Below are 24,073 nucleotides of genomic sequence, written 5' to 3'. Positions count from 1 at the left end.
GGAACCTCAAAGGAGTCCTACTCCTGGGATATGATGTTGGGCAACATAATATAAGGTACTTGGAGTTCTGTAGCCTTCATTTCAGGTACATTAACAGCTTTGTGTTATGTCAATTTAGTCATGGAAATTATTTTTCAACGTGACAATTTCAATCCCCTTGTTGCTCAAGCTACTTTGAGTAGCCTGCATAGTCTAGACCTGCTGCCATGGCCTACAGCAGAGGTCCCCAACCTGTAGCTTGGGAGCCACATGTGGCTCACGGTCCCATGAATTGTAGCTCATGGCTGTCTGTCAGCTTGGTGCGTTAGCACCAGGTCTAGCAAATGTTAAGAGGTCATCTCAAAATGGTCAATTTTGTGAGTAGAGCAAATCTGGATGCACATATAGTGGTCTTAGGATTTTAGAGATATTTTCAGTATGGTACAGGATGATACTACCTGTCACAGAAGGTGCTTGAATGTAACAGTGTGTTGGGAGTGTTTGATGAGAGAATACTGACTACTATTATTGTGGCAACCCCTGGATCTTGGTGTACTGCTTCTATGTAAAAGTTATGGTTATCATACCTGTTAATGGAGGCTTTGGTCTCCCCTACTGTGAGGGATTGGGAGCGGGATGTGGCTCGTGACCCTCTCTCAGAGCTGAATGTGGATCTCAAGGTTAAAAAGTTTGGGGACCACGGGCCTACAGCCTCTCCAGATTCTTTTCCATTGAGCAAATCTGGAACATCATTGCTCTGCAATTGCAAAAGGAGTTGCCAGTTCCATTTTCCATCATTTAAATATCAGTAACATGTCTATCTATGCATTGACTTCTGTAATTCCATGACTTTTCCGTCTTGGTGTTGTAATTTCAATGCTGAGGGGTCTCTTTGTTAAATGTACGATATTTTTCGCTGTGTCTGAAGGATTGTTTATATGGCGGCTACAGTACAACTACTGTAAGAAACTCAATATGTTTAGCAGTATATTTTCTAACAGCCTGTAATACTGCCATTTGACAGAAATGTATTTTTGCTCCAACATTTCACCACGATCTGTATCTTAGATAGAATAAAGGCTGAGAAGCTCCACATATGTTCCAGCGCAAGACAGTGGGCACAACAAGCATGACAAATATATCTATGCTTGATTGATACCAAATTAATTCCACGGAGCTGTAAAACTTCAGGCGGAAACCTAAAGATCTACAGTAAAACACAAGCAAAGACTGCATCGGGCTTGCCACAAAGTACAATCTCAAACATGGAGACAGAAGATGGCTTGAAATTACAAAGCAGAAGAATATCCTGATAATAGCACAGGAAGGCAAATGTGTGACAGGGAGGCTGGAAATGACAATCGAACAATTGGGACAGAAAGAAAAAGATTTCTACAGCTAATCAGCCCAGCTGATTGGAAAAGTAATTCAATTCCCTGAATGGAGCTTGACAGCATGACAGGGAAAAGGCGAGAGGGAAAGTTTAATCCAGTTGATCTCTCAACACAACAGGCAGAGGGTAGAAGATGAAAGGACGGGTTGAGAACTGTCCTCAGGTCCAAAGCAGCTCAGAGACATGATCATGAATTACAGGAAATGCCAAGCAGCCTAAAAAATTCCCAGTATTTTTTAATAGTGATGGGACTGCTATTGTAAACCATCGACAATTGTCACCAATATTGAATTGATAGGGTTAATCTGAGCAGAGACAGGCAATGTATTCTTTCAATACATGGCACTGGTAAAAACGTGCAGCTTTTATGTCTCTAATCTTTTTTTTCATGTTTAACCTAAAGCTAAGGCTCATCATAATTAGGCTTTGGGTAACACAGACCATTAATGGAGGTGGGGCGTGATTCTCTGGTCAGGATGTCATCTCATGGCCAGAGTTGAAAGATGCTAAAAAGAAGTGTCTCTCTCTGGAGAATCTGTCCTATCCCACACTATGCAGACAACACCTTGATTGGGCAACATTAGAGATGAGCAAGTTAATTGTAATTAATAAAATTAGTTTTTAAAAAATTCAGATTTGCAAAAATCCAAACATTCTACAATTTGATTCACATGAATTGTAGCAAAATGGCAGCTGGCCGGCAGCTATTTGGATAAATTTTGAGGGGTGAGAAGGTGTCAAAATACATTTAAGAATTGTCAAAAAAAATTATATTCGCTAGAATCCCAAAATAAATTTTTGCTATTCAATTCATATGAATCTCAGCAAAATGGCAGCCATTTTGCTAAATTTTGAGAGCCGTGAAGTCCATCCCAATAACCTCTTCCGTTCTTTATTGAGCACAATTGACAATCACCACATGAGTTCACAAGGAGTATAACGCATGTCATTGGCATATATAACAAATGTAAAACCCTATGTGACACCACACGGTCTGGTGAAGAATGGCTGCTTTGGAAACAAGGAACAGATGATGAAAGAAGAGAGTAAATAGAATACAGAAGAGAAAAGAATAAGGGGCTGATCAAAGAATCGGTGGCGGCAACATAAATCTGAGCAACAAGAAAAGTGAGTATAAGAGAGTTATTTTAACACATCCCAGCTGATTTGATTCGCACCAAATTCAGTGCAAATCTAATTTGTATTCCAAATTTGATCCAATGTGTCAAATTTGAATTTTGGCAGAATAACTCTTAGATTTCTAGATATTATGCAATGCTTCTTTTTCCTCTTTGGTGGCACTCCAAGAAAATTAAGGTTTCTTTCCAGTTACAGCTGCTCGCAGGAAGTCTTAGGAGGAATGGACTAAATGTGATACTGGTTGTGGGTCACCAGTAAGTTGTAAGTTGTAGCCTTCAGGCCAACCCCTTGAAAAACCACCGATATAAAACCAAACAAGCCAGTAGTGTGAACAGACTCGGACAGAACAATAATAGAGCTGAACTCTGTAATGGAACCCAATCAATCACATCAAATTCAGTAGAGTCCAAAAAGCAAGAAGTGACAGGTGAGAAACAAAAGTGAAATGAGGCTTTATATGAAGCCAAGGCAATAACCAGGATCAGCAATAAGAGTAAATGAGATATGTGAAACACATCAAGAATAAATACGACTGACTGGACCAGCAATATCATCAGTGTACATTCATGGTACCTGGAGCAACACCGAGTGCAGGAAAATAGCAAATGTAGTAGCCAAAGGAGGCTGACAAGTATTAAGTATATTTAAGAGCAAAAATTAGAGTATTACTCTTTTCTTCTGTTCTGGTCTTGCCATCCCTATATATACTTTATCTTAAAGGATGATTTCCTAGATTCCTAGATGCAAGTCATTACCTTTTCAAAAGATAGGGGATAATTTGCTTATCACTAAGCGGTTGGCTGCTTGGACCCCCAGTAATCCTGAGATTTGGGCTCTGGAACCCAGAGAATGAGCTCTGCAGTGCAGAATTGAATGGAGCCCAACCTTTGATCCATTTATTCTCAATCGAGAAATTTGAGTGCTGAGCTCAGCTATTTCCAGCAGTCTTATTAATATTGAACGAAGCAGAGGACGAACATGTACTCCTTCACTCTATTTAGGATGGAGCTTCATTCCTGGGTATCCAGAGCCCTTATCACGGGATTTTGGAGGGTCCTAGTGGATGACCCACTAGGGATAAGTAAGCTATTCCCCATCACATCAATAGGGAGTAACTTGCTTTTTGAAAAAAAAGCCTTTAAAGGGAATCTGTCAGTAGGCTTTTGCTATGTAATCTTTGGACAGCATGAGGTAAAAGTTAAAAAGTTGAATTCAACAATGTGTCACTTATTAGGGTGAGCGCTGTTTACTTACAATGAAGGTTTTATCACTAGGACATTATCATTGCTGTGATAAGCTGCCACATGCCAAGTCATCCTACTCCACCCCGTCCTGTGATAAGCAACTACTGTCAATAGACTATGTACATGCAGAGCCTGGTGGGGGAAGGATTAGCTTTCTCAACTCTGCTACATGATACATTCAAGACCTTTGATTGTGTCACAAGTGCTGCACCCATTAAACTAAGTGATACATAGCTGGAATCAGCATCTCTTTCCCTACATTACTGTGTGCTATTCTCAGTTGAGTTGGCAAAAACCTAGTGACAGATTCCCTTTAAGCAACTTATTCTGTATTTTTCTGGGCGAAATCACCTTTTTGATTGCATTCTCTTCAAATATTTTGTTTTGTTATGCTAAAAACAAGCACAAAAATATAATTTTAATCCTTATGATTGTCGTTTAAATTTTTTACAAGCCCTTTAGGAATTTTCCATGCTAAAATATGATCCAGTGTCATAACCTTTATGCGCACAACAGCTCTACTCTAAATTAGACAGTTAAGCTAGATCGTGCAATTTTACCACCATGGGGGCACTAATTAGCTAATTAAGGCTTTTAAATTGATTATTACTTATTTTGGTAACTATCCAGGTGCTGACAAAACTATAAATGCTAGAATAAGTCTTGAACTGCATAGCTTGCTAGTTACTGACCTAAAAGTCGTAGGATTGTCAATGGTTGAACCAAAGCCAGTAATGAAAAACTGTGAGCTCCGAAAAAGCCTTGGCTATGGGCTAGGTGACTCAGAAGTGCTCTCTGGACAGCTGCAGTCATCTCACGAAGGGATATCATACAATGTACTTTTCGGTAATAAAATACATGACCTCATTTCTTTTTCCTACTTTATATATTTCTCGGTAACTGTGGGGCTGCAGACAGTAGTGATGGATGAAATGCAAATACAACTTTCCCTAAAAAAAAGCACTGCTCAATTTCTCCCAGACCGGAAAGAAAATCTTCAACTCTTGCACAGTAAAAGCAAATAACCGTGGGAAAAATAAAACACAGTACCTTCCATGACATAGACCAGTGACCCCACGTCCCCTTCCTTGATGATACAGCTGTCTTTGCCATATTCAACAGGATACATACAATCCACTATCTCTTGGATCTGGGAAATCTCAAGGTTCTTCATGAAGTCATTATCAAGGATCGCTTCTTTAATTAATTCCTTGGACCTGAAGCAAGAGACACAATATTTAGTCATATCCTGGAGGCGGTAGCAGTAACACTAAATGATAAAGGCACAGCATCCTAGCAGGCTTTTATCTGCCAGGGTGTAGAGTGACGTTTTATGCATTTTTCATTGCAACTTGGTAACTTTAATACCTAGAGATCGGTAACTGCTGTTTCGAGCTTAAATAATAAATCTCCTTATAAAAATATAGCAGAAAGTAAATTTAACTCAATTTTACCCTGCAGTGTCGGTAACATAACTCCGACATTTCACTTTTTAGAGTCGCGGGTTTATGTTGGTTTAAGCTTTATAAATAAAATAATAAAAGTCAATTCCGTTCTCAGCAAGTTTAATAGGAAACAGTAATCATGAAGTAAATGAGAATAATTATCTTTAATAATGTGAATTTTCTGCCGCTCGCATTCTCTTTGATGTCAAGTATATACAGATGTATCTGCATATTTGATATATCTTTTTTTTGATCAGGCATAATCATATCATTTGTGGGTAAAACAGAGTCGTGCGTCTAATATTATACACAAACGAATAATTGGAAGAATCATTTAAAGTACACTTGTCACGACACGTGCGCTTCAAACAGGTGCATGATGAGCGTGCCAGGAAAAGCTAGCAAGGACACACAGGTTTTACTGCCATTGAAAACCCTTTGTAAATTACCTGCTACTTGGAAACTATAAATCCCACTGTCAAAGCATGCTGGGAGTTGTAGTTTCCCAACAGCAGGACAGATGTAGGATGAGGATCACACATATATAAAGAAAATTATATCAGTAATTTCAATATTTGAATCAAATAAGCAATGCTAAGAATCTATCTATTCATCATCTATGTACCGCACCCTTTTCCAAAGACCAAAATTAGTTAAAGGGAACCTGTCACCACTTTTTTGGCATATCATGTAAAAATATCATTCAATTTAGTGTCAGCTCTGCATTATACAAGTACTTTTTATATTCCTTGACTCCCCACCAATGATACATAAATACGATTGCGTTCTATGGCCCAGAAGTATACTTGTATACTTCCGGGCCATAGAAAGCCATGGCGTATCCCGGCGCATACGCAATAATGATTTTATGCTTTGCCCACAGTTGGGCAAAGCATACTGCGTACACACGAGAGGCCATTTGAATGAGCACACGCGGTAACTGTACGCTATCTGTGATATTCACAGAAATGAGCAAGACGAGGAGGGGGTGTAGACGGGCAATAAGCCCCGCCCATCGGACCGGAAAGAGCATGTTTACATACACCACGGGAGGAATAAAAACGGTATTTATGTATCATTGGTGGGGAGTCAAGGGGTATAAAAAGTACTTGTATAATGCAAAGCTGACACTAAATTGAGTTATATTTTTACGTGATATGCCAAAAAAGTGGTGACAGATTCCATTTAATATTTGAGTTTTCGGAAAGATTTCTGCCCCTCAAAAAATAATTGCTTAGAAATGTTAGTAATAGGCAACTCCTTTAACTTTTTGCCACTGCACCCAATATTCATTTTTGCATTTTTGTTTTTTCTTCCCCTTTCTCGTACAGCCATAACTTTTTTATTTTTCTGTCGACATAAGAGGGCTTGTCTTTTGCAGAACGAGTTGGTTGTAGTATTGAATGATACCAATCATTTTACCAAACAATGTACTTAAAATGGGTGAAAAAAAATCCAAGTGGAATGAAATGATGAAAAAAAAAACAATTCTGCCCTTGTGATTTTGGGTTTTGTTTATAAAGCATTCATTATATGAAAACACTGACGTAATAATTCTCCAGGTCAGTAGGATTACAGCAATAGAGTCTTGAATAGATTTATTTTATTTTTAAGTAGTGAAAATTAAAAATCAGAAATTTAGTAAAAAAAAATGTGGTTTGTGTCACCATTTTCCAAGACTTTTATTCTTTTTATGTACATTAGATTGAGATACTAATCACTTTTTATTGCATTTTTTAAGGAGGTGTAGTGACCAGGAAGAACACAATTCTTGCATTTTGCTTTTAGTTCTCTCTACAGAATTCACCCTCAGGGGTAAATAATTTTATATTTTGATAGAGTGAACTTTTACAGACTTGGAGAAACCAGATAGAGTTTTTTTCTTTCCTTATTTTCACGGAATAAAGAGAGATGATTATTAAAATTTTTTCATTTCTTAAACATTTTTTTATTTTTTACTTAATCTATTAGTAGGCTTATGGGACATGAACCTGCAATCACTTATACTATATACTGCCATACTACAGTACTTCACTATATAGTGGAAATGGAGGTGTTCTATGAAGCTGGCTGAGATTCATAGGACTACTAAAACTGCAGCAACTGCTGAAAAAGACCCCCAACTGTCATGGTAACCATGGGTGTTCGGCAAATGTATTGGGCAGGGCCGATGGGAGCCGATGCACGTGAGCACGAGCAATGTATCATTTAATGGGTTTGCCTGGGCTCTTTTCCTACTCTGTGTGTGTACCTGGGCTACAGAATGCTGGCCGTTTGTAATATACTCTCTGTCAGCATTCCGTACCGTTGCCTAGATACCACACTTTTTTATGTGACCAGCTCTTTCTTGATTCTGGAGAAGCTGGTCACACCTAATCTAGTGTTTTCCTGTCTGGCAGAGAATGGACATAAGATCACATCAGACACCATGCCCGAGTCTCTGCTAGACACACAAAGTGTAAGTGGCAGGACTCAGATGATTGGACTAACTTTCTGTTCTTCTATTTATATGAAACTAGCCAGTAAAACAAGAAGTATAAACCGCTTGACATGGGATCGGGGACAGATGAGATATTTTTTACTAAATATTAGTAGAGTACTGTGGAGACACAATGAGGGCCATATAAAAGGCATTAAAGGGGTTGGCAGACTTGACACAAAAGTCTGCTGTCATTCTATGTAACTGAGGACTGCTGAATTGTGACAGCATGAGGTGTGCACACTGTCAGAATTCCCCCAAAATTCCCACAGCAAATGGGCGATCATGTGACCGCATGTATGCAATCTGCAACGCTATGGTCACGTGCCGTCTAGATATGCTCATCTTTTCTCAACAGCAGTGCTTTGAGAGAAGTCAGGTATATTTACTCACTATGAGATCACAAGTGCGCAAATCATCTAGTGCTCATATACAGTATATATATATCTGTATAAGGGTCACTTACATGTTTGTAATTCTGCAAGTTGACATTGACAAGCTGAATCCTAAAGGTATGCAATATGTGCTTTGTTAGAATGTGGATCTACTTGCTGATTTGAGCGGTTGTCACGTGATCGTTCACATGCGACTTGCAGATTCTTGGTCATAAGACAACTAACGTCTCCTCCTGCTTCTCTCACTGTTCTAATTTTCAATTGAAAGAAGCAAAAGGAACATCAGTTGTCACACGACTACAAGTCTGCTTGAATCAGCGAGTAGAGCGAAATCCTAACTGAACGCATATTACACACCTTTAGGACTCAGCATGTCAGTATCAACTTATAAACATTTTTACAATTTTTAGAATCGTTAAGAAAAAAAAGCCATCGTAATAAAATTATCAGGGCTAAGCATACACATTACTGTATGTATATCCATGAGGTCAAACCACGTGATGCTCAATTGAAAAGCAGCATAGTAAATGACAAATGACAATAAATGCAGAGCAACCAGCAGCGATAGACGATCCCCTTGCATACAGCCCTAGTGGTAATATTTTATTAGGTCAAATTGCAATGAGCATGTAGCAATGAGACATCACGTGCAAATCCCCTTGAATATTAATAATAAAAAGAAGATGAAGCCTGAAAGACTTTCTGATCTGCCTTGAAATGATGAAGTGTTCTGTGGATGAACAGGACAGGTTTGTGCAGCTTCAGAGAAGTTCTCGATGCCTCAATGTCTGTGATCATCACTAAGACACAAATAGCATCAAAATCTTCAGTCTTAAGGGAAGCCAGGAGGAACATCTTAATAATTTCATTTAGATATTGCATAGCATATTAAGCTCTCGGCTGCCTGAAGGAACATGCGATGTGTGGGGTTCCCGGGAGCTTTGAAGGGTTCCAACAGAACAGTTTTCAAGCATGTGTTTCTGCCTCGCAGCCAGTATTGGGTGATTTACAGAGCCTTGTTTTATTGCTTGCCGAAACATTTTATGCAAAGTGAAATTGTGGATATTCGGAGCCTGTAGAGCCATAAACCATGTACATTTCCAGTGCAGCTCCAAGTCCCATCTCTGGCAGAGGCACTTTACCTGCAGCCGTACAACCTCCCAATGGAGGCACTCATGAACACTTATCACTTTAATGTCTTTAATTATTCATTAACATGTGTTGTTCAAGAAGAGGAATTTTAGAGGTTTTCTGACTAGGGACTCTCCAATGGTTCACTTATATCGAAGGGACCTCAGCCTGTAAACACGTAGGTTGTGAAACGAACATGACCATGATCTGAGCCAGACTGCTGACAGTTCAGCTTGATCCTTCCTGTTCTAGAAATAAGCAATACCTTGAGCTTTATTCCATTACTTATTCAATATAACGTGCATTTGAAAATGAATGTAGAAATTTAAAGGGTTGTCAGAATATGGAAGTGTTCCCGAAATGCAAAAAATAAAAAAGAAGCTAAATATACTTACCATCAATGCTCTGCTCTGGTTCTGCGCTGTTACTCACTAGATGTAAATGGAAGGCTAATATTCATAAAGAGCTGGACAAGAAAAAATTAAAATAATAAATAACTTTTATTGCGGGAAAAGATTAAAAAACAAAAAAGTTTATAATGGTGATTGTCCCAACACAGAAGACGCAACTGACATGTGTTGGTGGGTGAGCCAAAAGAAAAAGAGATAATCCAAGTGGAAAAGATAAAACATAGTCAGCTATTGATGACATGTGCACAATGAAATTAAGAAAATTGTATTAAAGTAAAAGGTTAATGAATGCAAAGATATAACAGTATATATCCTAGCAGCTAAGATGGAACTGGCACACCCACCAAAAACACCAGACGTACATTCCACAAATGCTTCATCAGGGGTGTAATTCGTGGAACGTGTGTCGGGTGTGTTTGATGGGTATGCCAATTCCATCTTGGCTGCCAGGAGGTATACTATTATAACCTTACATTGATTGACTTTTTCCTTCAATATAATTTTCTTATTTCCATTGTGCACATGTTATTATGAATTGCCTACATTTTATCTTTTCCTTTTTGGATTATTAGTTTTCCCCTCTGCTTTTTTTTCTCTTTGTTTACCCATCAGCACATGTCAATTGTGTCCCCTGTGTTGGGACAACTACCGTTATGAACTTTTTTGTATTTTAATCATTTTTTGCAATAAAAGCTATTCATTATTTTGATTTTTTACTGTCCTGCACTTTATCATTATTGGCCTCTGCTATACACTAGTGGTATTTAGGACTCGCCACGCCTCTCTGGGTTATGGTTTTGGTTTATATGCTAGATCTAAATGACCCAGTGATGCAATACTAAAAAAAAAATGTGTATGAATGGACGCATAACTATACATGAGTGAATTTCACCAAATTAATTCCAGGCAGATTCACCCAAATTAGCCATGAGATTAGATATGATAAGAATTGAAAGTGCTCCGATTGCCAGGAAAAGACATTTCTTAAAACTCTTTGTTCTCTCCAAGACCCAAAACATAAAATGAAGGGGATGGATGGTGTTAAAAGCAATAATAAAATACATTACGTTTTCTCTGGCTACAAATTATCAGCACCAGTCTTCACATCTTCCTCTATAGCAATGAGGTCTTTGCTTGGTCTCACAAGGTCATGTGGTTTGGAGATACACAATGTGACCTTATGAAGCCTATCACTGACCACAGCACCGGAGAGCTAAGCTGGAGGAGGTTACTTATGACCAGTGAGGGCGAGTATGTTTTTTTAAAAATATTTTTACCCCTTCAAATACCTTAAAAGAGTCCAACAAAATTGCAACAACCTGACGGCCATTTTGCTGAATTCATGCAATTCAGATCCCAAAAATACTGGATTTTCTGTCATCCCAAATTTTGGGAAAATTTGTAATCAATACAATTCACTACAGATTGATTTGCATAACCAAAATCTATGACTTGAACAGTCACACATAACCAGGGCAGTATGTATCTGATAATTATTTCATTGTTTAGCTTCCTCTGCAAGAAGTGTGACCTGATGGCCTGTGAGAGTATTAATTAGTAGCAAATGGGTGCAGACTAAATGTGACACTGTGTGCCAAAATTTCATCAAAATATTGGTGGAAATTATTGCTGTATAGTTGGACCACTATAATAATATATTCGGAATAGTATAAGCGGAACACGGCACTCGGAGAGCGAGAAGAAGGTGCCCAAGTCTGGTATCCAACCAATCATATAGAACTTGAAACAACTTGGCACTCAATCCGTAAAGAGATTTTAACAGATCCTTTATTTTGTGTGCATCCAAAAACAAACACTTGAACGTTTTCTGCCCCACAATGGACCTTCATCAGAACAAAGTTTTCATAGATGGTTTGTGAAGAGAAGAGAATCCGGAAATTGAAGTCCAAGTGAGCTCAGTGAGAGTCAGACGATTCCTTGGGCAGAATATAGTCCGTGCTCATGGCGGTCAAGGATTTCTATTGCATCATACAAGCAGCAGTGACAGCAAGGTGCTAAAGTGAAAGTCTGGAAGACTACCTAAAAAAGGAGCTGTAAGGAAGAGCTCATATACTGATGGGTCAGTGGTCCTAGATGGAAATCCTGTAATGCTGGATAAGTCAGAATTATCAGTCTGGTTAATAGGGCATCCGACAGTTAATGATTCTTACTGAAAGCGCACTGTAGGGTAGTTATCTTGTAAATACACCTTCCCTGATTGATATGAGGTAGTAAACAGGGGACCCGCGCTGCCGCGCTTTTTTAGGTAGTCTTCCAGACTTTCACTTGAGCACTTTGCTGTCACTACTGCTCGTATGACGCAATAGAAATCCTAGACCTCCATGAGCACAGACTATATTCTACCCAAGGAATTATCTGACTCTCACTGGGCTCACTTGGACTTAAATTTCCGGATTCTCTTTTCTTCACAAACCATCTATGAAAACTTTGTTTTGATGAAAGTCCATTGTGGGACTGAAAATGTTCAAGTTTTTGTTTTTGGATGCACACAAAATAAAGGATCTATTAAAATCTCTTTTACGGATTGAGTGCCAAGTTGTTTCAAATTCAATGTATGGGGCATAGTTAGCAGAATTGCACCAAATTTATCAAACAGCATGGGCTACTTTATCACATTTTAAACTGTTTAATGTAAGCTTATACTATGTAAAGTTTTTACAGTTTTAACCTAATTAAATCTGCCCCATTAACTGGGAAGTTTTTCATATGGCATCTACTTTATTATTCATATTATAAGACTTTGTGTTGCATGTGTTATGTTCCTTAATGTGGCTACAAGTGGCAGGAATATAACTATAGCAGGTGCATGAATTGCAATCGCACTTGGGACGTGGAGACTTGAGGGCCCAGGCAGTCCCTTTGGGACATATGAAAAACCTATTAAAGACCAGTGATAGTTGGGGCCATTGGAGATTTTACATTGGGGCCCATGAGCTTCAAGTTACACTACTGTATATTACAATAATGAATTTAGCTATGCAGCGCCATTCCGGTCACCTTCTAAGTGACATCACCACTCTGCAGACTTTCCTGGTCACACTGCACTCTATGTGAACTGAAAGTTGCCTTCACAATTTAAGCCTATGGAGACTCCGAACGAGGTTCCATAGGCTCAGCCGGCTGTCAGTCAGTGCCGGGTGCGCAGTTATAACTTCTGCTCTTTATACACCGTGCGGTGACTGAGACCGAGCGTCACTCCTATGACTGAACGCTAAATGTTAATAAAGTTAATTTCCTCCTGGCAGCGGTGCTCTCAGTGCAGTGGCCATGTGGGGAGGAGGACTCCCAGACAGTGAAAGGACAGGTACCCAGGGGATCGCCATCAGGGTTCCTGAGGGAACGATACTGGGAAGACAGTAAAAGGAAAGACTTGACTGAAGTTGTCAGGGAAAAAGGGGGCGGGGCAAGCTTAAAAGGAGCAGGGGGCGCGCTGAAGTGGCAGTTGACAGAGAGCAGGACGACAGGAAGCGTGTGAGACAGAGAGGACCGAGGGAGCAGACGGTGTGTTGTGGAGAGACCGACAGGGGCCTGTGAAAGGAGAGCTGCGGACTCACCGACTAGTGACACGTGAGAGACTTGCACCGGCGGCCGCTCCACGCATACGGTCCCATAAAGCGACGCCCGCTGCTTCCCACCCTGTTGTGATAAGGCGGCTACCTCAAGCGACCGCAGCGACGACAGACCATGCCTTTACAGCGGTCAGGACACTGCCCCCCTGCCTTCTCCCACAGCTGCAGCCCTGTCATCACCGGCCTCAGGGGGCGCCACCTCGCTACAGGCAGTTGTAGAGGCCCCCGTCCGGTTTGCTCAGGGACCCTGAGCAGAGGTTGGTGAATGGTTATATGTTGAGACTGCGTCATAACCCCGCGGTGAGACGAGAGCCGCAAGGAGACGCCTGTTGCGCCCACCGGCACAGTTTCTTCAGGGCCTGTTGCACCCCACCGTCACAATTTCTTCAGGGCCTGTTGCGCCCCACCATCATCGTTTCTTCAGGGGCTGTTGCACCCCACCGTCATTGTTTCTTCAGGGCCTGTTGCGCCCCACCGTCATCGTTTCTTCCGGGCCTGTTGCGCCCCACCGTCATCATTTCTTCAGGGCCTGTGGTGCCCAGCTCCATCCCGGAATATCGAGGCGTCAAGGCAGCCGCATCAGCGACCTCTACGCGGCCACGCCTGTGATCCTGACAGACCCCTGGAAGGATAAGTTTATTATAAGAGATAAGGACCCCCCAGTTTGGTCACACGTGGCCTATAGCACCCGGGCCAACCGGGTTAGTCGCATTACCCATAAGAAAGTGTTGTTAGGTTTGTTGAGTCCCTGCGTGGACTGGTTGCTGTTAATTCTTTTTTTGGTTGCTCAATATAGCCCCAGCGGCTACAATTTATAAAAGTTATTTCCACAAACCACACTCAGTTTCGTGTCTCGTCACTGCATCCTGCGAACCTGCTAGAACCCTACACTTGGAGTAGTCGGCAGGATGCAGTCTCCGAGCACAGACAGTGGTGCCCCAGATCAGGGTAGAGCTGTAAACTCTACAAATGATGAGGGTCCTCGTACCAGCATATCATTGGGGGCCATGCTGAACAACCTGCCTAGATTTTCCAGCTCCAATACTATGTTATGGAGCTGGACAGAGCGGATGCGGGGGCTCTTTCAGATGCACCCAATGACCCCTGATCTGGAGGCTGAGGTGGCACTCATGGCACTGGACGGGGAGGCGCGGAGGTCAGTCACTGCATCCTGCGAACCTGCTAGAACCCTACAGCCATATAGTGTCAGTATGCTTTTAATTTGCAGGCTAACCCTATATCTGTAGGTTAATAGCGTTATTTTACATGACAGGTTCTCTTTAAAGTGTTAAACGAGTTTGCCATTTTTGGGAAAGTGGACCTCAAACTATTTGATTCTAGTGAACAAACAAATACAGATACTAATTACTCTTCTCTGATACGGTGCCGAATTCTGGCCCACGGTTTCCATATCTGACGGCAGCAGTGATGTCATGTAAGCGCATATCACTGCTACAGCTAATCACTGAGCTCAGCACTTTGTGCCATCTACACTGACTGAACTGCTATGCTCAGTGATTGGCTGCAGCAGTGATGTGAGCTGTGGATGTGACATCACTGCTGCAGTCAAAACACAGAGACAGGATCCATGGCGGAGAGCTGGTGTTGGACCTGGACGCGGTGAGTACCATCTGAATTTTTATTAGAATCAGATCATTTGAGGACCGTATTTCTAAAGTGTAAAATCACTTTAAAACTTCTTTAATGGTTCTATAATGTCTGTTTCTGGATTTTCATGAAGCAACCACCAGAGGGAATAGTGAAATAATCTGAATTATGACTTAACCAGCCGAAGATTCAACGTGTTTGACTTTAGATGTTGCCACCTGTAAACTTTGCTCAGTTTTATGTACTTTTCTTATTACTACTAGTGTCCAGAAAATAAGTAAAATATCGAGAAATGAAAATCCTTTTTACAAACAAACATTTTTAGATGTTTTTCCTCAAGTAAAATTAAAGGACGTGTTGACATTTAAAAAGCAAAAAAAATGATAGCAGCCAAAAAAAATCAAATGACTGCATGAGCATTTCCCTCTTGTATTGACCTGATAGAAAGCATACATACAGGGCATATTGTTTTCCATGTCATTAGAAGGACGTGGATAATGGAACCTTAGCAGTTTACTATTAATTTTCCATGTCACAGGGCAAGTTAGCGATACCAGAAAGTCTCACAGAATGGTCTCTTTTTTTACGGATGACCTCTGATCACAGTATAATGATTTCTAGCGTGTTCCTTTGATCTGCTTCAAAATTAGAGGCTTGGCGTAGTGTCATCATTAAACTGGGATTTATATCATTGTGCTACGGAGTTTAGAGACCTTAATTGAATAAAGAGATATTCACACAAGTATAAATCCCTCAATTTTTTATGGTTCATTTCATCCCTTTAATATGCTAAAAATGTGAAAAAAAAATACAAAAGTATAATAGAAATTATTTGTGCACATATAATATCATGTGTTTAAGGAAGAAAATAAAAAATTGTTTAGAATATTAAAAAATCTAATGGAAGTCTTACTCACCTTGCCAACCTCTGCCTCTCCGATTCTGACCATCCTGATTCTCCTGCCAGTCTCTGTACTTCACCACAGATATCATGTGCTGCCCAGACACATGACCTCTGCAGCCAATCAATGTTTAGCTGCAGTGGTCACGTGGCTTAATGGCAGGGGATCAGCTAGAGGGAATGGTGTGCAAGAAAAAGTGTCAGGATTGGAGAGGAAAATAATTGGTAAAGTGAGTAAGGCCACGTTTACTGATAACATTGATTCTTAAGGCCCATGTGTCAGACTGAGTTGGCAAAGGCCCACCAATAACATTGATTCTTATGGCCCATGTGTTGGACTGAGTTGGCAAAGGCCCACCAATAACATTGATTCTTATGGTCCATATGTCGGACAGAGTAGGCAAAGGCCCACCAATAACATTAATTCTTATGGCCTATGTGTCGGACAGAGTAGGCAAAGGCCCACCAATAACATTAATTCTTATGGCCTATGTGTCGGACAGAGTAGGCAAAGGCTCACCAATAACATTGATTCTTATGGCCCATTGTTCAGCTGCATTCAAAAATAACCTGACCCTATGAACTTTCGCTTCCATGTAATATTAATTTGGCTGGCTTGTTTAATGAATGATTAGATTATATCTTTTTCTGAAAATTGTGAGCCATGAGTAATATCACTGCTCATTAGCAGAGGCCTACCAGAGGATTCTCCTGTTCTCCTATGGGCCAGTCCGAGCCTGCCTACACCTCAAGTCATTCATTTATGGTCCAGGAAACTCTACAATATAATTTGAGTTAAAATTTTGCCTCCTTGTGCATGATCAATGGTGAGGACCAACAAGTTTTCAATATGTGTCCATACTACAACTAGAGCTTGGATCTTGCACCTAACGATGCCAAGCACTAAGTGGTACTACAAGCTGTTTTAGGTGGAAAATGGGATATGTACAGTATATGTGATCGCTATCCAAAAGGTAGTAATAGGAATTTGGCTTGTCATAAAAGTGTTCCTTTGGAAAACCATTTAATTATTCAGTTTAGAACAGACAAACATGACAAATAGGATTAGGATCCTGTGCAGTCCTGTTTCAAAGGGAAGCAGAAAGGGCCCAGTTGATTTATATGGAGTTTGTTTAGTTCCATTAGGTATCAACTTTTTAGAGCGAGGATGAAGAGAGGGGGGAAGTCAGCATGCAGAAACTTTTTCGGCTCTTCTAAAAATAAACAACGAATGGAAACTATACAAACCCCACATAAATCAATGGGGCTTCTGCTTCCATTTGAAACAGTAATACACGGGATCCTAATTCCATTTTTCTGCTTTCTGTTCTAAATGGAACGGACAAGCGGAATCGTTAAATGATTTTGATCAGAGCTTTATGTTTTCTAAAGAACAGCTCTTCTTTTTGCTAACACTGCAACTGCAATGAATCCTAAAAAAATCAACATATGTTAAATTTAATTACATTTTTAGAATATTTAAATAAATTAACAGAAAGATCTGAATTTATACAGTGGGGCAAAAAAGTATTTAGTCAGTCAGCAATAGTGCAAGTTCCACCACTTAAAAAGATGAGAGGCGTCTGTAATTTACATCATAGGTAGACCTCAACTATGGGAGACAAACTGAGAAAAAAAAATCCAGAAAATCACATTGTCTGTTTTTTTTTCATTTTATTTGCATATTATGGTGGAAAATAAGTATTTGGTCAGAAACAAGCAATCAAGATTTCTGGCTCTCACAGACCTGTAACTTCTTCTTTAAGAGTCTCCTCTTTCCTCCACTCATTACCTGTAGTAATGGCACCTGTTTAAACTTGTTATCAGTATAAAAAGACACCTGTGCACACCCTCAAACAGTCTGACTCCAAACTCCACTATGGTGAAGACCAAAGAGCTGTCAAAGGACACCAGAAACAAAATTGTAGCCCTGCACCAGGCTGGGAAGACTGAATCTGCAATAGCCAACCAGCTTGGAGTGAAGAAATCAACTGTGGGAGCAATAATTAGAAAATGGAAGACATACAAGACCACTGATAATCTCCCTCGATCTGGTGCTCCACGCAAAATCCCACCCCGTGGGGTCAGAATGATCACAAGAACGGTGAGCAAAAATCCCAGAACCACGCGGGGGGACCTAGTGAATGAACTGCAGAGAGCTGGGACCAATGTAACAAGGCCTGCCATAAGTAACACACTACGCCACCATGGACTCAGATCCTGCAGTGCCAGACGTGTCCCACTGCTTAAGCCTGTACATGTCCGGGCCCGTCTGAAGTTTGCTAGAGAGCATTTGGATGATCCAGAGGAGTTTTGGGAGAATGTCCTATGGTCTGATGAAACCAAACTGGAACTGTTTGGTAGAAACACAACTTGTTGTGTTTGGAGGAAAAAGAATACTGAGTTGCATCCATCAAACACCATACCTACTGTAAAGCATGGTGGTGGAAACATCATGCTTTGGGGCTGTTTCTCTGCAAAGGGGCCAGGACGACTGATCCGGGTACATGAAAGAATGATTGGGGCCATGTATCGTGAGATTTTGAGTGCAAACCTCCTTCCATCAGCAAGGGCATTGATGATGAAACGTGGCTGGGTCTTTCAACATGACAATGATCCAAAGCACACCGCCAGGGCAACGAAGGAGTGGCTTCGTAAGAAGCATTTCAAGGTCCTGGAGTGGCCTAGCCAGTCTCCAGATCTCAACCCTATAGAAAACCTTTGGAGGGAGTTGAAAGTCCGTGTTGCCAAGCGAAAAGCCAAAAACATCACTGCTCTAGAGGAGATCTGCATGGAGGAATGGGCCAACATACCAACAACAGTGTGTGGCAACCTTGTGAAGACTTACAGAAAACGTTTGACCTCTGTCATTGCCAACAAAGGATATATCACAAAGTATTGAGATGAAATTTTGTTTCTGACCAAATACTTATTTTCCACCATAATATGCAAATAAAATGAAAAAAAAACAGACAATGTGATTTTCTGGATTTTTTTTTCTCAGTTTGTCTCCCATAGTTGAGGTCTACCTATGATGTAAATTACAGACACCTCTCATCTTTTTAAGTGGCGGAACTTGCACTATTGCTGACTGACTAAATACTTTTTTGCCCCACTGTATGTCAGGGTGTCTGCAGATTTTGGTCTGATTTTATGACAAACAACAAAAAAAGAAGAAATATCTCTCCAGTATACATTCATTTTATATATAACCACACCGTAAAGTGCACCTTACTCAAAATATGCTAAAGATGTTATTCACATCTCCATCATAAGAAGGAGCACCAGAAATACGAAGGACAAAGTAGAAGACATTAGCAATGCCAACATTTTAGGCTTGGTTCACACGTAGTGGAGCTCCCACGGAAGTTACTGCGAGAATTCTGGAATTCCATTCCGCGGGACAATCGCATTTTAAATTCCCGCGATTTTCCCGCGGAAAAACTAGCGATTTGCAAGCGTAATTAGCTTACAGAATGCTAGCGTTTTCCAAGCGATCTGTAGCATCGCTTGGAGAACTGATTGACAGGTTGGTCACACTCGTCAAACATAGTGTTTGACTAGAGTGACCAACTTTTTACTATTGAGGCTGCCTATGCAGCATCAGAAGTAAAAGAATCTACTGTTAAAAATAATTAAAAAAAAATAAAAAATCGGGTTATATTCACCTTCCGATGTCCTGCGCAGCGTCCCCAGGCCTCCGCGATGCTCCGGCAGGTCCCATTCCCAGTGATGCATTGCGGCAATGACCTTTGATGATGTCGCGGTCTCGCGATACCGCTACAACATCGCGAGACAGCGACGTCAGCAAAGGTCATTATCGCAATGCATTACTGGGAATGAGACCTGCCGCGTGTATCGCTGAAACCTGGGGACGCTGCACGGGACGCCGGAAGGTGAATATAACCCGATTTTTTATTTTTTATTCTGTTTTTTTACAGGGATATGGTACCCACAGCCCGGAGGACAGTCTTCTCTCCTCCGGACTGTGGGTACCATCTGCAAATGTTCTGCTTACTTTTCGCATGGTGGGCACAGCCACATGCGGAAAGTAAGCAGAAAAATGCATTCCTATGTGGACAGAATTGCCGCGATTCCGCAAAATAATGAGCATGCTGCGTATTTTTCCGCGATGTGATTCTGCCACGGGAAAATCCACAGCATTAGCACAGCATTGCGGAATCCCATTGCATGGGATGCTTTTTTTTGCGTTTTTGTGGCAAAATTGTGCGTTAAAAACCACCTCAAAAACGCGAAAAAAACGCGACGTGAGAACGCAGCGGTTCTCCTGACGTGCTTCCTATAGATCACAGCAGGTGATGCACCATGAGTGGGTTATGCTGTGCTCCATCATATGTACTAAAGTCTATTTCCCACGTATCCAGAAGAATCAGACTTTGTTTAGATAAATCCTGTCCTATGTGTCCATCCATTCTATGAGATCACATTGATTGAAGATACTATAGCTCTTTGATCAAGTGAACATTAAAAAGTAGCCAAGAGTAAACTAATGCTCTGCCCTGAAGGAATTTTAAATCCTTCACCCCCTTGTGATTTTCTGTGTTTTTTTTCTTTTGCTTGTTTTTTTTCTCTCCTTTTATTCCAAAAGCCATAACTTTTTTATATTTCTGTCCACACAGCCCTTTATGGGCTTGTTTTTTGCGGGACTAGTTGTAATTCTGAATGACATCATTCATTTTATGAAGTGATGCTAGAAAAGCAAAAAAAAAAAAAAAGAGTGGGAAAAAGGTGCTTTGAAATTGCAAAAAAAATGCACTTCAACAATTTTTTGGGGGGATTTTTATTTACCATGTTCACTAAATGGTGAAACTGACCTGGCAATATGACTCTCCAGGTCAGTACAAATATGCAGATACTAAACATGTCTAGTTTTTTTTTTATTTAAGTGGTGAAGAAAACATTGGAAATTATGTTTTATTTTTCAGGCTTTGGGGTTGTGTGAGGTAGGGCAGGGTAGGCACTCGCCTAGGGCATTACCTCCTGCCTCCCTGTGGGGAGAAAAAAAAGATAGTCCAGCTGTGGCTGTGGGAGGGAGGAGTTCACAGTCTGATAATGTCTGATTACAACAACTCCCAGCATCTCTTCACCATGGCTAAGGACAGACTGGGTTCATGAGATACAAATGTATATGGGCCTGACTTAAAAGGATTCAGCTCATCAGTTATTAATCACATGACGTCATTGACCTAATGGAAAACAGAAGAATTAGCTGGGTAGAAGGTAAAATGAGCAATTGTAAGTGCACAGTGCTATACAAGTAGAATATGATGACTGCAATATATTAAAGGAAATATCCAGGACTTTCTGTTGAGCTTCACCCCTAAAGTACATCACTTTTTCTGACTTTTGCCTTTTTTTTGGTGAAAAACGGGTGCCCTTAAGGGTATGTTCCCACGGTCAGTAAATGCTGCGGGTTTGATGCTGCATACATCTGCAGTGTGAAACCTGCAGATGCCAGATGTTACAGCATAATGGATGGGATTTCAAGAAATCCCATGCCCACTATGCGTTCAGAGACGCCCACGGCATCCCTGCGTAAATGGACATGCGGCGCGTCTTTCCAGACGGCAGCATATTTATGTTGTGGAGACGCTCTGTCTCCGCAGCGTAAATTTCCCATACTATTTCATTAGAGGCAGTAAAACCGCATTATCTTTATAGTCACATATGCATTAAGTGCGGGAACGCAGCTTACTATGCATGTGTATTAATTTAAAGAAAGTTGTACCTTGTGCCACAGCCGGAAGTTCGCGTCCACTGCAGTTCTCGCGATGAACTGAGCTGACTGCGGGAACAGCAGTGCAGGTGACCGCCGGGGACTGAGTTATCTCCGGTGGTCATCTACAAGCTCCACTATATCTGGATGTCAGGCTGAGTGGTGGAAAAATGCTACCGTTCAGCCAAAGGCATCAAGATGTAGCAGTGCTGGACTAGTCATGGGACAGAATGCATATCTTATTGGCGTACAGGTAAGGATGTTGTTGCTTTTTTATTTTATTTCTTTTACAGGAGATCGAGAGCGTCGATGGAACAGGCGATGCAGTAAGTATGGTTTGATTAAGATTATTAAAGGAGTCTGTGTCATTATTTCAATTAATGAAAAAAGAACCCAGCAGACTGCAATACATAGAAAAATGCATATAAATATAGGGATGCAACCACAGTAGTAAACGGAAAGAGATAATGAAGAAAAAAAGCACTACTGGAATTATGCACACCACAAAAATATACAAAATAAATAAATGACAATTTTACTGACACATAAATACAAATAAAACACAATTAAAAACCATAATACTGTGTCCACTCAGAGTAAATAACTCAATAGTAATCCCAATACATGAGAGTAAACAACAACCAGGACCCAAAATGACCCCTCTCCTGGCGGCTCATGAGGCTAAACAAATATACACAAATATACTTATATACATATATATATATATATATATATATATATATATAAAGGAAAAAAAATAGGCAGCACTCAAATTAAATGTGAAAAAAGTGGATACTTTACTGATCCTCAGATGGCAACGTTTCAACGGTGACCCGTCTTTGTCAAGCACTTTTTTCTTGATATATATATATATATATATATACAGTGCCTACAAGTAGTATTCAACCCCCTGCAGATTTAACAGGTTTGATAAGATGCAAATAAGTTAGAGCCTTCAAACTTCACACAAGAGCAGGATTTATTAACAGATGCATAAATCTTACAAACCAAAAAGTTATGTTGCTCAGTTAAATTTTAATAAATTTTAAACATACAAGTGTGGGTCAATTATTATTCAACCCCCAGGTTTAATATTTTGTGGAATAACCCTTGTTTGCAATTACAGCTAATAATCGTCTTTTATAAGACCTGATCAGGCCGGCACAGGTCTCTGGAGTTATCTTGGCCCACTCCTCCATGCAGATCTTCTCCAAGTTATCTAGGTTCTTTGGGTGTCTCATGTGGACTTTAATCTTGAGCTCCTTCCACAAGTTTTCAATTGGGTTAAGGTCAGGAGACTGACTAGGCCACTCGAACACCTTGATTTTTTGCCTCTTGAACCAGGCCTTGGTTTTCTTGGCTGTGTGCTTTGGGTCGTTGTCTTGTTGAAAGATGAAATGACGACCCATCTTAAGATCCTTGATGGAGGAGCGGAGGTTCTTGGCCAAAATCTCCAGGTAGGCCGTGCTATCCATCTTCCCATGGATGCGGACCAGATGGCCAGGCCCCTTGGCTGAGAAACAGCCCCACAGCATGATGCTGCCACCACCATGCTTGACTGTAGGGATGGTATTCTTGGGGTCGTATGCAGTGCCATCCAGTCTCCAAACGTCATGTGTGTGGTTGGCACCAAAGATCTCGATCTTGGTCTCATCAGACCAGAGAACCTTGAACCAGTCTGTCTCAGAGTCCTCCAAGTGATCATGAGCAAACTGTAGACGAGCCTTGACATGACGCTTTGAAAGTAAAGGTACCTTACGGGCTCGTCTGGAACGGAGACCATTGCGGTGGAGTACGTTACTTATGGTATTGACTGAAACCAATGTCCCCACTGCCATGAGATCTTCCCGGAGCTCCTTCCTTGTTGTCCTTGGGTTAGCCTTGACTCTTCGGACAAGCCTGGCCTCGGCACGGGAGGAAACTTTCAAAGGCTGTCCAGGCCGTGGAAGGCTAACAGTAGTTCCATAAGCCTTCCACTTCCGGATGATGCTCCCAACAGTGGAGACAGGTAGGCCCAACTCCTTGGAAAGGGTTTTGTACCCCTTGCCAGCCTTGTGACCCTCCACGATCTTGTCTCTGATGGCCTTGGAATGCTCCTTTGTCTTTCCCATGTTGACCATGTATGAGTGCTGTTCACAAGTTTGGGGAGGGTCTTAAATAGTCAGAAAAGGCTGGAAAAAGATAATTAATCCAAACATGTGAAGCTCATTGTTCTTTGTGCCTGAAATACTTCTTAATACTTTAGGAGAACCAAACAGAATTCTGGTGGTTTGAGGGGTTGAATAATAAATGACCCTCTGAATAAACTTTTCACAATTTAAAAAAAAATTAAACAAAGAAATAACATTCTTTTTTGCTGAAGTGCATTTCACACTTCCAGGCCGATCTACAGTCCAAATGTCACAATGCCAAGTTAATTCCGAATGTGTAAACCTGCTAAATCTGCAGGGGGTTGAATACTACTTGTAGGCACTGTATATATATATATATATATATATATATATATATGTATATCTTATCCCCATTTAAGGACCTAAGGTACTTGATAAGAATGAACAACCACAAAAGGGGAGATGATATCAGGAGAAAATATATAATCATATAATGATAACAATAACCTG

General features: G+C 40.7%; 1 protein-coding gene across 2 annotated transcripts in view; it reads right to left on the bottom strand.

Annotated features, from left to right (window-relative positions):
• PRKG1 (protein kinase cGMP-dependent 1) overlaps window positions 1–24,073 on the bottom strand; it is a 1,325,447-nt gene that overhangs the window by 1,147,973 nt on the left and 153,401 nt on the right. For both annotated transcript variants that reach the window (XM_073548242.1, XM_073548243.1), the window contains exon 2: window positions 4,807–4,973. In XM_073548242.1, the coding sequence (XP_073404343.1) occupies window positions 4,807–4,973 (167 nt within the window). The remainder of the gene's footprint in view (window positions 1–4,806; window positions 4,974–24,073) is intronic.

Source organism: Dendrobates tinctorius, unplaced genomic scaffold (genome assembly GCF_039654945.1).
Source record: "Dendrobates tinctorius isolate UK_male_01 unplaced genomic scaffold, ASM3965494v1 ptg000156l, whole genome shotgun sequence".
NCBI lineage: Eukaryota > Metazoa > Chordata > Amphibia > Anura > Dendrobatidae > Dendrobates > Dendrobates tinctorius.
Note: the sequence above shows the minus strand (reverse complement) of the source record. Positions and strands in the feature narration are given on the sequence as shown.